The sequence below is a fragment of the Sardina pilchardus genome, chromosome 2 (genome assembly GCF_963854185.1).
Source record: "Sardina pilchardus chromosome 2, fSarPil1.1, whole genome shotgun sequence".
NCBI classification, from domain to species: Eukaryota; Metazoa; Chordata; class Actinopteri; order Clupeiformes; family Clupeidae; genus Sardina; species Sardina pilchardus.
In genome coordinates, this window is record NC_084995.1 from 9,764,863 (window position 1) to 9,784,023 (window position 19,161).

Consider the following 19,161-nt stretch of genomic DNA (forward strand, 5'->3'; position numbering starts at 1 on the left):
TGAATGCAGCTTCAAATATCTAGACAAACAAAATGATCCCAGGAAATGTGATTTTAGAGGAGTTGTCTATGTGGCCTACTCCTTCTCCATTTATTCTGCACTAGCGCGCGAGCGCCATCGTGAAACCAGAGCAGGAACTGCAACCAGTTCAGAGACCGGAAGTTTCCCGATAGTGTCTCTGACACCATTAACAAAACAACTTGTCTACTAGCACTAGCTAGTTAGCTAGTCAGTAGATAGTTCCACAAATTATGTAGCTACCCGATTCAGGCAATGACACTCCATTTGCGACTTTTTGTATGATCTAGATTTGCATTAAGGTACGTTAAGGTTATGTTATTCAAGTACATTGATGTCTGTCTCCGTTTAAGTTGACGTTACGGTACACTCGTGTGGCCAACTATTGTCGGCTAACAACAGATGTTGCCTTCAAAGCTCGATATGGCTCTTTTAAGCACGTTGGGATACCAGACTGGTCGTTTAGTAATTCTTGTAATAACACTGGTTTGCGTTCATTATTTGATTTATATGATGTCGTTATACCTATAACATTACCAAGGCGAGCTAGAGGAGTTGGTTATTATCCGCTACGGATAGCTAACTCCTAACATTAGCTTGTCTGGTTCGCGTTAATGTCAACGTTGTAGAGGTCTTAAACTCAAATTACGTACTTTAGTTATGCCTCACTTTCCTTGTGTCTTTATATACAGTATATGCTATATATATTTAGGGGGTGGGGGTCCTCGGTTATAGTTAGCCGGGCATTGTCGGTGCTTTTATCAAGTGACAGAATAGTAGCAACTCTTGCTTTTGGGCACACCTAGCCTATGCATGGCATCATGTTTAACTTCTGTCAGTGTATTTGACATTCACATTCACGCGTACTCTTTAAACAGTTTCTTGGCAAACTGCAGCATGTTAAAACCAACCACAATCTAGAATCAATGAGAAGGAACATGTGGGGCGGTGGTAGTGTTTGGCTAGCGTGCAGCCTGAAAGTTGTCGGTTCAATTCCTGTTTACCACCGTTGTGTCCTTGTGCAAGGCACTTAACCCCAAGTTGCTCCGGGGACAATGTAACATTGTAATCGCTTGTAATATAGTTGTATAGGTAAGTCACTTTGGACTAAAACAAGTGTCTGCTAAATAATGTAATGTAGTTATAGAATAACCTTCAGTCATCAGACAGTTTACTTGCGTCAGTATCGTCAGCATCAGCAACTTCACATTAGTCAGTCGAGGAGGCAACATACGGTCGGTCGGGTACACATTAGGTACTTTAGAAGCTAAAGAAAAAAGAGTTTATGAATCTCATTACAAAAATAAATTTGCGAGGGGCTGCAATAACCTGCTTTGCGGATCGGGAGTTTGAGACCACTATTTTAGCTATCAGTTATAGTGAGCTGTTTGGATGTTATAAAAGTAGTGATAGGCCTGCTACTGATACCTGACACACATCTGAGGTTCAATGCAAGAGCAGAGAGGGTTAAAGCGGATAGTAATGAAGGATCTTTGGCAAGAGGGTGGAGTCAAAATAGCTTGGATGAACTTGGATGTGGTCGAAGTAAATGTAGTTCCTTATGGTGTAATGTTCTTTTTCTCAAATCAGGTCAGTGCCAGCTAAAGCGGACATCGCAGAACCACCTGCAAGTTTGTTTGTGAAATTATACTTCACACATTCATTCCTGGCCATTATGGTGGACAACCGTTACACTACGGCTCTGGTGATTGGGTCGGTGCTTAGCCTGCTGGCCTGTGTATACCTGTCGGTAGCAGTGGGCACGCAGCATTGGTGTCAGTACCACAGCCCCCCAATCAGTCATGATGGCAGTAATGCCTCTGAGCTGCGGAGCTTAAAGGAAGACTTTCTTGGAGAGGAGATGGACGAGAAGACCTACAGCGACCCGCTCTTTCGCCTCAATGGAACGCTTGGTCTCTGGTGGCGTTGTGTTCTTGTGCCTGTCGATACTCACTGGTACAAAGAACCAGGTAAGAAGGCCTTAGAAACTTCTTCCAGTCGGCCTACAACTTCACTTTGAAAGGGATGGTCATTGTGAAATAGATCGATCAACAGAAAGAAGTCTTCAGAACTATAGGGATGGTCAAGCACCAGTAACATGGTTACTTAAAATTTGCAAGTTTGTGTCACTTTGGATAAAAGGACTGTTAAAGTTAAAAGGAAAGCAAATTTGTACAGATGCACTCTCTTCACAAAATGCTTTATTAAGGTTTCTTTTGGTCAGAATGATGTTGCTGCTGATGGTCTTCACTTGCACTTTTGCAAATGCTGTTTGAACTGCTTGCTTCCTCAGAACCCAAAATGGTGACGCAGTGCGTGAGTTTTTCTCTGCCACAACAGTTTGAGGCCAAATACAGAGAGCCTGGGAACCATAACACTGGAGAGGACCTCATCCGCACCTGTGAGTCCTGGCCTTATGACACAAACAAGTTTCGTCACTGTAATCCAAGTATAAATGCTGGTTTCTCATTTATCCTTTAGTAAGCATAGTCCCGCACTAAGACAACTTCAATGAAAACCTCAGCTTTTAGTTGAGAAGTAGGCTTAATGCAGTGTAAAGGAAGCGTACTTGCCCAACACATCTTTGCTCACAAAGACATTGGAGATCAAGGCCATTAGCTTTTGAACTGACCTGTTTGGATGATCCTAGTGGAAACCAGTCTAGATCAAAAGCCACAGGCTTGGCTCATGTGTTAGGCTCATTGTTCTCTTTTCTTTGTATCCAGATCTGTGGAGGTGCCAGTTCTTGTTGCCTCTGGTGTCCTTGGGGCTGGTGTTCCTAAGTGGCCTCATTGGAGTCTGTGCCTGCCTTTGTCGCAGCCTTACCCCAACATCAGTTGTTGGAGTGCTCCATCTTTTGGCTGGTGAGAACTGCTGCTTTCTATCTTTTGAACTAGGGCTGTTAATTATTGTTAAAAATCTAATACTTTTTATGTGATGCAGTACTCTCAAAACGTGATACCTCTGTTACACAACATTTCATGTTTTTACAAAGGGATGCACATTGGTATCAGCAGATAACATCCTAAGAATTGGATTGGCACAACCTATTAAGAGTTACAGCGGAAGCATCATACAAATCTTTTCAGATAGGATTAGCGCACACTTATAGGGAATACAAGGAAATGTCTTATACCTCTCTAACCCGCGTTGTGTTGATCGTGTGGCTCAGTCCTGCATTTGCGATCAGAGCCACAAATGTCTAGCTCCTTGTTTGGAGTCTCGTCATACCTATGGAGCAGTACTCATGCCAACCCTGTCATGCTGATCCCTTCCTCAGGCTTGTGCTCCCTGGCGACCGTGTCTTGTTTCCTGGCGGGGGTGGACCTGCTGCAGGGCGTCTCTCAGCAGCCCGAGGGCCTGGACCGCTCTCTGGGCTGGTCGCTCTACCTGGCGCTCATCTCCTCGCCACTCCAGATGATGGCCGCTGCCCTCTTCCTGTGGGCCGCCTGCAGCCACCGAAAGAGCTACACCCGCATGACGGCGTACCGGGTCGCCTAAGTAACAGCAGCATCAGTAAACCTGCCCAGACCATGGCCCTTAATAGGAGTGGATTTGTCAGCTGTCTTTTCCTGGAAGAGCTTCTCTCCACAACTAGTCACTCTGGGGTTACTGAAGACGTGAACAGCTGTAGGCTTCCACAGCATCACTCTTCTAGTCCTTTTTAACTTCCTGAAACCCTGCTTTTAATGTTCATCCCTTTTATTCTGTCCAGCTGTTCTTTCACTTAATCCATCAGATACTGTAGGTAATTTATAAACTGTAATCTGGGGTAAAATTTGAGATAAATTATCCTATGAACAAAATGTAAGGTATAAAAAAATAGGGAAATCTTTGCAGGGATCCGTTAGTTCTTGTGTTTGTGCATTTTCTACAGGGTGATTGATGGCTCTCAGGTTTATGACTGAGATGTAGCCAGAGAGCTCTGCACATCTGTGCTTTTTGTTCAGAAAGTCCCTTGAGCAGCTGTACGTTTTACTGGTGCAAGGGAACATCATGGAAACCATTCAAGCAAGAGTACACTTCCATAGCAACAGCAGACCGCTACCATGAGGGTATTTAATCCCATCAAATTCAGCTCTACCATGTTTAATATCAAGATGGATGGAACCGTTAGACTGATTAATACATACAAATGCATCAATGAATTAAGTACACAATTGAAGACCGAAAAGCTGTGTTTCTGTAATCTAAACTTCTTGACTAAGTTTTTAATTATTTTTATGAAACATGGTTTTACACTTGTTAAATCTTGACTTAATTATGTTGATGACTATTGGATGGGACTACGCTGTGGGTAGTATGTGGTTGAGTTGAATGAAGTTGGATATGAAAACTTGCTGCATAGTGGTGCTATTGACAAGCCAATTTCATTATTGTAGCATTACTGAAATAGGACAAACTAAGAACACATAACGTAAGCACACCTGGAGTCACTTTTCGTTATTGCATGTACCTATGTTGATGCTTTATTGTGTGGTAGAATGTTGTGTGTGTGTGTGTGTGTGTATGTCTTCCTGTTTCTGAAGTATTTCTTTTATTTTACATTTTGCTTTTTTGTATGTGCATTTTCCCCTCAAGTGTGCTTTCATGCCCTCACTGGGATAAACTGCAGTAACATTGGCCTTCTCATTTTTACATTTTAAGCAAACGATTATGCAGTAGAATTGTTTTAGTCCTGATGTTTCTTTCGTCTCTAAATAGTTTGCTGTTTTATTGATGTCTTTTTTTTTTTTTGGTTGCTCTTTTTTGTTTAACATCCTTTTGTGGTCTTGAAACTGTAATTGCTTTTGCCTATTGGGTTTGTCATGTGGTTGATATTTCAGATACTGTGGTCAAACGTGTTTTGAATGCCTAGACATGGACTTGCAGCACACCACTCTTTGCTAATGTTATCAATATTTATTGAGATTATATTTGTTTTTGTTTTCCAGCTGTGCCACTCCAGTTAACCTGTGTCTTTTTGTGAGATCTCTACTTGGTTTTGTATATGTGAGTGTGTTTTCACCAGTCCAGACTATTGTAAATGTGGTTGGTAGCCTGCGAGAACTTGGGAAAAGTAGACAATAAGTCGGATTTCTTGTGTGCTGGCAATACACTAAAATCAGTTTGACAAATACCTCACTTCAAAGAGTTCACATAATCTGAATAGTGAGTTTTTGTATGTGTTTTTATATTTTATACAGTTCAAATGAACACTGTTAGTAATAAATACCAGGCTTGCAATGTTTCTCACAATTGTGGTGTCTTTTTTTTTCCCCCTTGTCCAGCGAATAGGCTTTTTGGGTGTTTTTCTATGATTGGGGTAGGGGCTCTTTACACAACAACAGAGTAGACTTGATGCTGCTGATAGCTTCTGTGACATCAAATAGAGTAATAATCTATTTGCATTTGAAATAAGTAGGCAAATAAGAAAATATTCTTGTGAAATCACAAAATATTGCAAATTGTATAGGATATATCACATTATATACGATATATGACATTTATTTGTGAAATGCATTGAGAAAAAACTATCTACATTTACATTTGTTTCCCCTGAGGTGATGTGGTCAAGTTGGCCAATATACTGTGCAATGTGAGTGAAGCTTGGTTACAATAGCTTATGCATAGTTTTGAGTTTTGTTGATCATTGAGATCATCAACTCGTCCCCCTGTCCTCAATCTGCACTTTCACTGAGGGAATCTTCACGGTGGCCTTGCGAGCCAGATGGAATGCAATGCCTTTCTCATAGTAAGCACATTCATTGATAAAGAAAGGATGGAGAGACTCCTCCTCTTTGTAACACACGGTGTCCCCAGAGAAGCACTGGAACATGGGATCACCTGGCTTTAGACAGCAGAAGTCTTGGTCCTAGAGGGTGCAGAGGTTATCCATTATGTAATGCGTTCATTTCCATTTGTCTCCTGCTCCATGTACTAATGTGATCTCTTTGAGTTTCATGCGGTCAGCATCAATATGTTGCATAGTGTTATTTCATCGCTGTTAGTGTCAAACTGGAAATGATGCTGATAATTCCATAATCGGCTCTGATCATTTGTTAATATGATTTGATAAACATGGTTGAATATTGTTATTGTATCTATTGTGAGAAAGTATGAATAATCCCTCCAGCAGTTGTTCCATGTAAACAGCTGATGCTACTGTACTGATCTGGCTCTAGCCAGGATCTATCTGAAATGAGGCCTGGGATGTTCCATGACAAACCTGCAGTTGAGGGTGTATGGCAGCTGATATTTGTTGGCTGTCAGGATCTCGAGGATAATCAATGCTCTTATGAAACAAATATGCCTCCACCTCTCCACCCTCTATCACAGTACCTGGGAGAGACATCACATCACAGTAAAATGCGAAACTTCGAATTTGATTGGTTGTGGTCAGTGTCCATTGTTCAAAGTGCACAATTACAGAAATGACAAAATGTACCATAAGCTTCTAAACAAAACTATGAATATGGCAAGTTAAGATGCAACATATTTCCTTACCTGAATTGAAAAGGCCTATCCATTCTATTGCTAGATCAAGGGCCTCCTTCATATAATTGTAAATGTCAGCTCTGAGCACACCATGTGGTTGTGGACCCACTTCTAGTGCTGTAAAAGACCCACAGCAAGCATGCATAACTTTGACTCTCAAAGCATTTAGAAACTAGGTAGCACAAACACAAATGTAATGAAGAATAAACCAATTGCAGATGACTTACAGAAGCCGTTCTTGCCCACAGACTCTAGGGAGTATGCTTCATCATTGGGGATATTTACCATGAACAATCTTACCGGCGCTGAGGTCATTTTCATCTGCAAATGAAGTGAACATTACAGTTGTATTGAATTAATTAAATTAAACTTCAATTCCGGCGAGAAATCATATTGGAATGTAGGCTATTTCTTTATGTGAATATATGAAATGCACTGTAGATCTCTGAGCAGCAAATCACAGGCTCAGGGAAATGTTTGCCTTGCCTTTATATATTTGTAGATGTGAAGACTGATCCACTCATCCAAAGAGTAGGAGATGAGTGTAACTCCCATGTTTGACGTGGTATTATGGAGATCACATAAGATGTCAACAGCCTCTTCACTCTCTTTTGGACCCAGGAGGGCATTTAGCTCATGTGCTCTCCTTAGCTCATAAGGAGAGCTGTCTGTGATTGGCGTTCTATTGGAAAATATGTAAAATAATTATTCAAGAAGAAGACATTGGAGTAGAATGGAGACAGATGTTAGGCATGGCATGGGAAAGTACTTGTGTTTGTTTAATGCACACAAAAGCATGTCCAATTTCACGGTTGTAATAAAAAGCAATACAACTTTTCACAGAATAGAAGTTGGACAAAAATCTAAAAATATCAGTATCTGTCAGGCCTAGGTTTGTTTGACTGTCATGTGCATCTCCTGCATGTGCCCAGTCTCACCTGAGGATGGCGCTAGTGAAACAGCGGTTGAGGTCTGCCTCACTGTATCTCCTGCACTGCTCTATGGCCTGAGGATTGGAAAGCACTAGCTTGATTGGCAGAGGCCACGCCTTTTCCCCTTCCTCCTTCTGCCGCCTTGCCATTTCCTGCACCAGGTACACGCCAGTCATCTCGTTGCCATGGGTACCACCACAGATGGCCATGCGATGCAAGGCTGGCAGAGTTAACAGTTCCATCTGAGAATACACAACCAAAGGCAGATAAACACAGATACAAGAGATACATGCATACACACTCACTCACTTGCTTGTTATTTTTTCAATACAATTAATCTTTCACACTTTGTTTTAATTGATACACAACCCCAGAAGACAAAACACTGAATGTATTGTATAGAACCCTTGAGTTAGTATTGTCAGGAATTATGCGAGAGACATTATGTGAGCCATTGATAACATTTTCGTGCTCAGGAAATGAAAAGGTTTTCATATGGAGTTGATGTAACCCATTGATATGTTGGGCCATTTCGTTCAGTGCTATTGAGGACACACCTCTAATGCAAAGTACTGTATGTGAATGTGACTCCAAGACCCTTGCGCGTTTCCAAGGAAACTATCATATACAGTAATCTCCCAGACATATCCCTAATCCCATTTAGATTGCACTTGTAATATTTCAAATTACTTTACATGATCCTGTAATATTACATTATACCACATGGTCATAAAGTTCACTGTGCCTGCATTATACCACAGGTCATAAAGTTCACTGTGCCTTCATTTTTTTTTTGACAGACTCAAACATAACCTCTCGCCTGAATGTAGAAAGTTCCTCTATTAACCTCCTTCAAAATGAAAAATCAAATGAAAAACATCTGGGATCCACGTGTGACAAATAGCCTATTTCTGTTTGTTTGTCTTCCTCAAACTGCTGTGAGATTTGCTGTTAAATCACAGCATGACAAGAACTCAGCCTTCCATCTCAACAGGGCGTCTAAATCAAACACAGCCAGCCTCCTCTCTCAACAGGGAATCACAGTCTTACAGATACATTGCATGTAGATCCTGTGTCATCAGAAGCTGTTACTTTAGGAAATTGTCATGCTGATCAAGTGAACAAATTATTTAAAAGGCATACTTATGTAAAGACAAAATGACATAGAGAACTGACTCATTGACTTAGTCTTGAGTTAGTCGCATAGATAGTCACTGGGAGGTAGAGCAGCTTTTGTAATGGTTAAAGTCAGAGGTGTTTCTGGCATCTCAAGTTTAGTTAGATGCTAACACAATGGAAACATGGTGACCTGTAAACACTACGGTAATAGAATAGAATAGAATAGAATAGATTTTACTGTCATGTCAGGCATGAAAATTGCCTTCTGTCTCACCAATAAAACAGACTGTATAGACAATTCCATGAACAGAGTTTGTTAAGACAACATATCCACAACATAAATAATTGACATTACATTCAAACAGGTCTTGGTTGCATACACATCCATTCTCCCTCTTTTTCCCTCGCACACCTTCCATCCTCCTTGTGGGGATCTTCAGTTCAGACATAATCTGCTCTCTATAAACCCACTACTTTCATATTGTTAGCGCTTTAATTCTACCAGTTGAACTGAGGGATGTTATTGCTTACAGTAATGCAGCAGGGCCCACCGTTGACTCCAAGGCAGCACTGACACCGTTGACCTCGAGGCAGAGCTGCCTTGCCTGACCCTGTCCCTAACCCTAACCCTAAACCTGTCCCTAAGCCTAACCCTAACCCTAACACACACACACACACACACACACACACACACACACACACACACAACCAAGTAACTCATTATGGCGTCTGTTAATTGGTCAGCCATATCTCCCAGTCAACAAAAAGTACAAAGATGTACACAAAAGACCTTTTCTGTATCCACACCCAAACATGACACATACAGTATTGTACATAAAAGCAAAATTTGTTTGAAGTTTGTTATTTTAAGGTTGAACTTTTTTTCAGCTTAATTTACGTTAACTCAACAGCTTTTGAGTCACTGGAATTAATTGTTATATGACTTTTTGCGGGTTGAATATCACACTTCCCCATAACATCTGTGAGTGGAAAATGTTGGTTCGGTGAGCCACTGGCCTCAGAAAGTCTCGCGGACTTGTGATGTAATGAATTGCTTTACGGCACTCACACATACACGCCAGGCACTGGCTAGAACAAGGTAGCAATAGAGTTTGTAACAAGCTAGCGATGGAGCTGGCGAAAAGAAGCAGAAAGCAAGTAAACCGTAGGCGTAAGGAACAAGGAAAGTTCTGAGTGAGAAGTGTCGTAAAATAATATGCTCTGTAGTATAGGGGAGCTCTGTAGAGAAAACTGAGTGAAGAAAGCAAGAAAACAGCAAATAAATTCACAAAATTGCATGGGGTTCCTTTAAAGTAACACAATGTTAGAATTCATATTTTCATTTCCAATGTGCTGGCTACCCATTTAGGTTGGTGCCGATTTAATATAAAACCAACTTAAAGGGTCATGTTCCTGCCTGCAACAACAATGTTACACAATAACTGGTGTTCCGGGTATGCATTAACAATGTCAGAGACACCATTCTTCTTGTAGTAAATTAGTGTGGCATCAAAATGAGTTTGGAGCCATTATTGTCAGGTTAACAGGTTAAATAAAATACTACATTATATTGCTTCAAGGTATGAGAACTACAGTATATTGTGCTGCTTTAAAGCAACACTAAAGAGTTTTTCGTACCTTAACATAATGTTTCCAAAATCATTTCATCAACTCCTAACAGGGTGAACGGCACTTCGGCATTCACTTTGCAGCCCTCTATAACCTAAGTAACCACAAATTTGACTTGCTTCGATGTCACAACGCATCATGCTTTCATAAAAGCATGCAACATACTCTACCTTGTCTGTGGACATCGTTATTTGGTGGATAAACAAATAGCGAGCATGCAACAGAGAAAAGTGCTTTAGTGTGGCTTTAAGAAGAGAACACACATACACACACACACATTCAACCATAAAGTTTCAAAATATTCTACGGTGGGCTGTGGGTTTGACATCGGATTTGCTGCTCATCAAGGTTTTGTTTGCAAAATAACAGAACTTGAAGTTAATGTAATGTGTTATCTGAAGATGTTTTTCTAATTTCTCAACTTCAACACTCTTACTCTGAATATGGCATGTCAGCTACATGTATTTGTATGTGTTTGCAAACATTGCACTAGGCCTACATACATACTTTAGACAAATATGAGATGACTCAGGCGAGTGCGATTTGTAAAGGAAAACATTTGAACAGAACTTAATATATGACGAGCAGCCCTATCTACACCTATGCTGCACAAAACATGTATTCACTGTTAACTCAACTCATGTCTCACTGGCTGGTGAATAGGCTGCTTCCAACAGTTTCTAATTTCCACTGTCTTCTGTTTTCCCGAGTTAATAAACTTGATCACACTCCAAAGACTAGGAAACATGAGATATTTCAAATACTGGTATTATTGTAATTTCCCATGAAACCATGTAACACTCATTGCAACTGTAAATGACTACAATTTACTCAATCATTGCTATAGTCCTCTAATTATCCCTGAGTTCACGACACTTAACTTCCAGGGTTTGTTTTAATTGTTATGCATCACAACAGCACATTTCTACGAAGAATTATCACCTCTGACTGAACACCATATTGTTAATGTCTGCTGATGACATGTAATGTACTGTAACCATTCTTGTATACTGCAGACTGACCCAAGACAGACCAATAAAACAACAGATTGGTACACTGCCTCACCATATTAAAGGACGAAATATGCAGTATGTCATTCCTGTCTTCTTTGTATGTGTGCCCACATCTGTGCCCTACTGTGCACTCTTTTTGTCTCTGTCTGGGTTGCTTATCTGTTTTACAAACCAAACTTTGAACTCAAACAGCACTCTGAGCTTGCATGATGCCATACTGCACTGAAATGCCGTCTCTCTTTCTCTTTCTTTCTATTTCTCTCTCTCTCTCCTTCACACACACGCACACGCACACACACACACACACACACACACACACACACACACACACACACACACACACACACACACACACACACACACACACACACACACACACAGATAAATCTGTGAACCACCCAGACAAATATGTGCACGCAGACCCACACTGTACACGCACACCCAGAAACTGCAGCACACAGCAGAGTTAGTGGTGTTGTGTCTGACAACAGCCCAAGCCAGCTCAGCTCAGCTCACCCACTGCACTTACCTTCCACTTTGTCCCAAGTCTGTCCTCTCGTCTCCACCTCCGTGTGTTCACTTCCCAGTCCCCTCACAAGCACGTCCCTGCCCCCAGGTCAGATTTCAGGCCATTCAAGATTTGTGATGTAACATTAACCAGCATGCTTCCTGTCAGCAAACCCTGCCTAGTCAGTCTGCTGAGTCATTCCAACAAGGGGACAAGAGGGATCCTGAGGCACAAGGATTGTAAATATGTCATCGAAGAAGATCAGTATGCGGTACTTCTTCTCTTGGGCCATGGAATCACACGTTACAACACGTAGGCTGTGGAACTCTCTCAGAGAGATCTCATATAGTTTGGATGTTTGTGCAGAAGATATACATAGACTTTGATGACACTCTGAAGACTTGATACTAATACTGACATTTACACAGGCATGTACAAAGTCTGTATCATTTGACTTTGCATATTTCAACGTTTCAATAATGGGGCGGCCGTGGTAAAAATGTTTGGGAATCAGACTTGTGGCCGGAGGATGGTACTTCAATCCCTTTCTGGTAGGAAAAATGTGGGCGGGGGGAGTGGTTGAACCTTGCTCTTGAGAAAGACACCTAACCCCCAACTGCTCTCCAGGGGCGGCCCGCTGCTCTTAGTTTGTGTGTGTTCACTATTCGCTGTGTGCTGTGTCTTCACTAAACACAGATGGGGTGAGACGCAGAATTACCTCAGGAAAATCCATGTATCCATGTAAATCTATGTATATTTTGAATATTCAAATTAATGAAATTAGTCTCACTGAAACATACAGTATGTGCACATTCACCTAATCCATATAAAATAAAATGGAGAGTTGAATCAAACAGGTTTGATTTAAGATGTTCCTGCAAGCATTCAAATGGAAATCCCTGTGTGAATTCATTTGTAGCCCAACCACTTCATGGTATAATTAATCGACAATGTATCCTGACAACTCATTTGGCAAAGTGTATCAATAACCATGCCAAATGCAAGGATTCTATTTCCTCCGAGTGCTTGTCTGTTTAAATGGCTTTTTTTCAGAGCACTCCAGATGGCTTTGGATAGGAGGTTCTGCCAGCTAACTAAATGTCAGTGGTTTCCTGGTTAAGCTGGATTGGTACAAAGCATTGGGTGCCAACATTAAAGACAGATTGCAGTTATAAAGCTTATTGCTCCACAAATTCTGGTTTAAAGAGGAAACCAAATAAATGCTGTCAATGATTTGATTGTTTTTCTCACCAGAAAAGCCAGCTAGTGCATTTTCACACCAACCCCCCCCCCCCCCCCCCCCCCCCCCAGTTGTTGGTCAAATACTCAACAACTGTGTGTGGCTGGGACTGTTTTTCACTTGCAACCGATGTGCTTGCAGCAAGGTCGTAGTTTACCTTAAGTAACCCACTTGAATGATTAAACAAGCACAAGTTTTCGTTTATCTTCCTCAGATCGTGTTCTCTGATCTTTAAAATCAAATGAGCCTATCTGTGGAGTCTTGAAAGAAAGGTGGATGAGTGTTCATATTCCCTTCTGCCCACCACACTGGCATTCACTGCAGATGTAAGGGAACTATTGTACTCTAATGTCAGTGTGCAAGTGGCGTCCATCTATAGGGCTGTTGTTGAGAATACTTTATCTCCATAGAATTCATTTGAAAAATGACCATAATCTTCAACCTCTGTGTACTCTGTGTTTTAAGTAGTCACATTCTAAGTATGATGGGCTTCATTCACCAATATCCTGTTTTCTTAAAAGTTACAAAACCTGTCTTTGCCAGTAAAACAGTTAATAATATCCTTTGGCATTCCATAAAGAAGAGAAGAGTCTCTTCAGATAGTAAAAAAAATCATTTTGAGATTTTGTACGTGCATTCCATTTTGTCTATGGGGTTCTGATCAGAGGCCAGAGATGGCCATGGCAGAAGCTTAATTTTGTCTTCACTTTCTGTTGTGATCTGGCATAACTGTTTTGGATATTTTGGCTGGATTATCAGTCATGACCCACTTTTAGTGTACTCTTGGAGTTCATGATACCTTCTCCCTAATGATTTTCCTTGGGCCTTGGGAGTGAAAACAGGCCCACAATATCACTGACCCTCCACCACATGTATCACTAGGCATGGGATTCTTTTCGCTAGTCCTTCTTCTATGTCTGCCAGACTTGCATTGAGTGTTTGTTGCCAAAGAGGTCAATTTTCATCTCATCTCTGACAATAGCACCTGATTCCAGACAAAGTTCCTGTATGTGACATAACTGAACATTCCAGCGGGTGTCTGGAATGCCTCCTACTGGTTCGGGCAGCCAATGAGGGGCTGCCAGAGCACGCTTTGCAGCTCAACTCGTGGCTGTGTCTAAATACAGTTATGGATTTTTGTTTGTCTCTTCCACTGCGCATGGTGAGAAGATTAACACGGACATTTGTCCAAGACACGTTTTCGCATTCCCAATTGATTCGAACTTCCGAATTACTCAAGAGTAACTACACTGTAACATGTCCATTCCTTCAGTTTCAAAGATAAGCACATTTTCATCTCATTTGAATTATGTATTCTCTGGTCTTTTCCACGTTGAAAAATGACTAGGGCATTTCAGTATTTCTTCTCGATGACGACACAGTGCACAATTCAAGCCATCACACACTAAGACCATATTACAGTAATATCCACTTATAAAGATAAGTATGTCGACTGCGCACACTTTTCCAGCGAATTTCGAGTAACTTTGATGGGTTTACTGGAGCGCTCCAACTATGCATCCATCTTGCTTGGTGATCTCACATGACTCCTGACAAGCAGATTTGACCTCTGTGTCACTTCATTGTTTTCTATATCTACAGTAAATGAAACAGAAAATCATGGACCACTGCTTATGGACACTCTGATTAACTCAGACCTGATCCTGACTGCACTGGAGCTATAAGCAAGATTTACTTGAATATAAATGGATAAAAAGCCATTCTGGTGGTTCCAACAACTTGAGCACATGTGTTTTTGTTGAAACATAATTGGATTTTTCCTTATGTGAGATGAAGATAAATCACTAATTCGCTTTTTACCTGTTTTTGTCAGCTTCATGGTGCCAATGTGGAGGGCACTCTGACACTAAGATTGAAAAGATTTAAAGGATTGTAGCCCTCAAGATGCATTCTACTATTCTGCCAAAATGTTGATATTTGATCTGAACTGCCAATCAAATTACCCCATCATTCCATGCTCCTGTAGCAACATGCTGATTAGTTGGACTAGAGCCACCTTGTTGTGCAATACATCATGTTCATGTGCAGCACCAGGACATGTACAGTATAAAGACAGATGTGCTTTGAGCACACACACAGAATGGACAGATAAAAGACAGTGAGGAAGTATTTCCAAATTGTACAATACAATACAATCGCAGGCTGCACCTTTCATATGCAAATCCAGAGGCAGCATAATCAAGCTTTTCATAGCCACACGAAATTAACTTGACAAAATTGCAAGCTCAAAATGGACTCCTTTGTGACACTTCTGTCACATTAAATCGTACCTCTGGATCTCTCTTCCTCTTCATTTTGCGCCCAGTTCTTCAGTTTTTTGTCACCGTGTTGCTCATCGCTCTCTGTCTCCCCGCACCAGCTCAAGCTGCGGGAGACTAATGCTTTAATTAGCTCTGTAATCCTGTTAGATGAGTCACACGAACACCAGGCTCTAGAGACAACTTACCAGATTGACAGAGCAACTCGGAGACACACAGATGCACAAATGCATGCTTACACTCGCAGAAAGACACACACAATTCTGTGTGTAAAAATGTAAAACACATTAGGCAAGATATCAGTCTAAGCAGTGTCTTCACCAATATTATGATGCTGAACATATTTCTGAACATATTTTATTATATCAAATTTATTTTGGGTTGGAGTCTTCTTATGACTATGTATTTGCCCAACAAATTTTGTTGGGCAAATAATTTGCTGACAAATACATTGTTAAAAAATTTACAAACACAAGTTGTGAGTCTGTTGAGTGAGTCTGAGTCTGTTGTTGGTATTTAATGTGTTAATAAATACACATGTACATTTGAACCATTTATTTATGGTTAATTTATGGACACAAATATTAAGACACATACACACATATGCACACACACTGTACCATTTATCACCCTTTCATTTGGACATCACAATATGACAGATACTGGTGCTAACTTGGTCTCAGCTGTCCTCTCAAACTCAGGAAATACTGAGAGAGAGTCTCACTAAGACAATGGTAGCATCAGCAGGAGTAGCAATCAAGGTGGCCGAAATCAGCTATTTATCCCAGCCTGTTCTCTGGCATATACTGTAATTATGGACAATAGGGTCTATTTGTGAACAGAGCGACTCAAGTGCAATCACTTTTAAGGAAAAACTGAGCACAGTGACACATCCATTAAAGGGAATAGATGCAGCTGGAGAGTAAGGATGCTAGCTGGGTCAGTGCTCACAAACAGGAGATTATGATGAAGTTCAACTGTTGCATTCTAAAACTCAGGGAAACATTGTCAGCAGCACCAATTAATACTTTCATAATGAGAGGCATTTGAATTGGTTATGATAATTCAATTCACCCATTACTGATATCCCCAAATGACAAAACACTGTTATACTGATACATTTTACAGACAAAATCAACATTTTACACTGCATTTTTTTCTATTTGGAGCGTTAAATTAGGAATAGTTACATATCAGGTTGTAAACAGGAAACGTATTCTGTAGGAAAATACTTTCAAATTGTTTAATGAGTATGCTGCTGAGTAAACCCTGATCTGCCGGTGATTTGAATTTTCGTCCTGCAGCTCAGGCTGGAAACCTGCACATCTATCTGTCCTGCCACATCTTCTGGGTCCAATCACAAACTAGCTTATCAAAAAGGTGCGCCCGGATCGTTGGCCTGATTGGTTGAAGGACTACCCATCATGCCTCTTGTGCGGTAGATTTAAAGTGCAGACTCCCCAGACTTATGTTCAATCTCAAAACATTGAGCTAGGTGATAGCCAAACTAATGAGATCTCTTGATATATGTTTTGCTTAACATTTGATCAAGGCATTGCGTCATATGGTAACTGCTTTAGTGGCATCGGAACCTGAAACGTTGGATTTTTTAAAGAAGTGAGTGTGGGGTTGGTAAAGGACCATGATAAAGTTAGGTTTATGTGAAACATTCAACATTTAACATTAAAACAAAATAACTGCAGCATGGAGACTAACATCCTATCCTGTAAACTTAATTTTCACATTTACCATTTGCCGTTTTTGTTTTTTTATTATTTTCTGGATTTTCTAAACCGACTCTGCAATATAGAGACTGACCATCATGCTAGCCTTGTTTATCTTTGTGTGCATGCTTTTTTTTAGCATTTTCTTTTTAAAATATCAATCCATATATTCTTCCTGACCAGCCGACCTTATCACATATAACCAGATGTGCAACATAGAGACTGTCTCTCACATGCCACAAGGCTTATTTTTCCAAATATATCATTGCTATGATTTGTACCTATTTATCTATCTATTTATTTATTTATTCAAATATAAAGTCATTGTGCGTCCTGGGCAGTTGACGTCATTACATCAAACCAACATAATAGTTCATTCATGTCACATGGGTCACAAGCCTTGTTTGGTATGGAAAGTTCTGCTACAATTTTGTAGAAACTTTTCAAGAATGCTATAGATAATGTTTAAAAACGAATAGAACAACGATGTGATAAGCCCGGCAGGTTGCTTGAGAGACATTAGTCCACTGTTTCTATTTTGAATGGTAAATGATTGATAAAATGTTAAATATTACACTAACTTTACTGCTGTATCATACCCACAGCTGTTGTTCGGCCATTGGCACAAATGTAGAGTTCTAGTTTTAAATTGATGGAGCATTAGTCCATAGGCTGTGATCACTGATAGTAACAGATAATAGTCAGAGTTAGGAAAGTCTAGGAAAATCCCCACTCTCTGTAATGTCTCTCATCCAATCAAATAATAATAAATAGTTTGACCGTACATAACTGTTGTATGATTGAAAGCGCTGTTGAATCTCTAATCTCTGAATCTCTTGAATAAACTATTGTGAGATACAGTGGTGTGGTGATATGGTGTTCTGCAACAGCCCTCTGATGTCATTTTGACATAAACTGAAGGTTAGATATCAAGTGATCACTTTGCCTGGGCAGAGCGATAAAAATTACAGCTGCTAGAATGGCAAATATTCTCCAATTTGATTAATACTATAGAACAATTAATTAATACTAATTAGAACAATTACTTTGTTTGAAACAGTTAACAAGTGCACTCACAGCTATCTATCTATCAATCTAGTTAATTAATCTCATTATTACCAAGTTAATGGCTCTGCATCAATTATTAAACCACTTCTTAAAAACAACAAGGTCTGAATAACTGTAGACCAATATCTACTGTTTTGTCATTCATCACTAGCACCCACACTTTCTACAAGTCTGATTGAGTGTACTGTACATCTGTCATCTGAAAACCTTGGTGCTGATTTTGTGTGGGTGCAGCTCTGTGTTTTAAGAGAGGCAACCGAGTCACTTGAGCCACACCACTATGTAGATTGACTATCAGATTATCACGAGAAACAACATTTGCACTATAAAATATACAGTATCATGTAATACTCATTATGAATTTACTGTTGCTGTCAATGTGGTGATAAGGTCACAACACTTACTTGGAATACAGAGAGAAACACTGAAAAATAAACAGAAGAGATCTGAAACAGGAACATATACATGAGGCATTGGAGAATCTGTGTTGAAATCAGAGGTAAACAATGTGTATTTAATGTGAACTAATATGAAGACCAAATCCACGTGGGTGCCACAAACCAAGGTGGGATTATAGATGATTTGATGACTTGACTATATGGGAGATGAAACTCTTCATGAAAAGAAGAAAGCTGTCAACACCAGTGCCAAAAATGCGTCAGTAAACAGATCTGTTATGATAGCCTGATCATGCACAGACCATAGCGCGATGCATCAAATTAAGTAGCGGTTGGCCACACTTCAGCCTAAAGAATAGAAAACAGCGCACCCCAGGCAAATAAACTCATTAACAGGTGCATAATCCTGCCTAAATGACAGAGGAACATGCTTCCTTGCTTTGCCTGGGTTTACACACACCCAGAGAGAGAGAGGGAAAGAGAGAGAGAGAGATAGAGATAGAGAGAGAGAGAGAGAGAGAGAGATGTTATGACTAATGCTCCCCCTTGTGGTTGCAGCATCTGTGGAGGCCCCATGGGATGACAGCCACATAGAGGGATGAAAGCCTTTTCTGCACCTGGGCCCCTGTCTATCTGTGGGCTGTATCCTGTCTCCCAACCTGTATGCCAGTCAATTAACTAGTGTGTCCTCTTGCAGGTTACACACAAATAAAGTTGTTTAGGATGCGGCTTGCCATGCCTGTTCTTATACCAAAC

General features: G+C 40.4%; 2 protein-coding genes across 3 annotated transcripts; one reads left to right on the forward strand and one right to left on the reverse strand.

The window, feature by feature from the left end:
- The first annotated feature begins 181 nt into the window (after positions 1-181).
- Positions 182-5,246, forward strand: cldnd1b (claudin domain containing 1b). Its single transcript, XM_062517875.1, has 5 exons — positions 182-320; positions 1,609-1,988; positions 2,312-2,419; positions 2,745-2,882; positions 3,299-5,246. The coding sequence occupies exons 2-5, from the start codon at positions 1,694-1,696 to the stop codon at positions 3,517-3,519; spliced, it is 762 nt and encodes a 253-aa protein (XP_062373859.1). The 5' UTR covers positions 182-320; positions 1,609-1,693; the 3' UTR covers positions 3,520-5,246.
- A 33-nt stretch (positions 5,247-5,279) lies between these two features.
- LOC134061985 (N-acyl-aromatic-L-amino acid amidohydrolase (carboxylate-forming) B-like) lies at positions 5,280-11,867 on the reverse strand. 2 transcript variants are annotated; one of them, XM_062517865.1, is made up of 7 exons: positions 11,718-11,867; positions 7,434-7,669; positions 6,982-7,177; positions 6,723-6,816; positions 6,505-6,612; positions 6,227-6,339; positions 5,280-5,872 (listed from the first exon to the last, which is right to left on the reverse strand). In XM_062517865.1, the coding sequence occupies exons 2-7, from the start codon at positions 7,667-7,669 to the stop codon at positions 5,660-5,662; spliced, it is 960 nt and encodes a 319-aa protein (XP_062373849.1). In that variant the 5' UTR covers positions 11,718-11,867; the 3' UTR covers positions 5,280-5,659. The 2 variants fall into 2 exon arrangements, with proteins under 2 accessions (XP_062373849.1, XP_062373840.1); XM_062517856.1 differs by lacking the exon at positions 11,718-11,867 and adding an exon at positions 11,241-11,396.
- Between the last annotated feature and the right edge of the window lie 7,294 nt (positions 11,868-19,161).

Bases quoted from the DNA above. Each gene is read 5' to 3' on its own strand.
- LOC134061985 (XM_062517856.1), bottom strand. The intron at 6,613-6,722 runs GTAAGTCATCTG...GGTCTTTTACAG, and splicing joins TGTGGGCAAGAACGGCTTCT to CACTAGAAGTGGGTCCACAA. The intron at 6,340-6,504 runs GTAAGGAAATAT...TGTCTCTCCCAG, and splicing joins GATAGGCCTTTTCAATTCAG to GTACTGTGATAGAGGGTGGA.
- cldnd1b (XM_062517875.1), top strand. From the start codon at position 1,694: ATGGTGGACAACCGTTACACTACGGCTCTGGTGATTGGGTCGGTGCTT. The intron at 1,989-2,311 runs GTAAGAAGGCCT...TTGCTTCCTCAG, and splicing joins TCACTGGTACAAAGAACCAG to AACCCAAAATGGTGACGCAG. The intron at 2,420-2,744 runs GTGAGTCCTGGC...CTTTGTATCCAG, and splicing joins AGAGGACCTCATCCGCACCT to ATCTGTGGAGGTGCCAGTTC.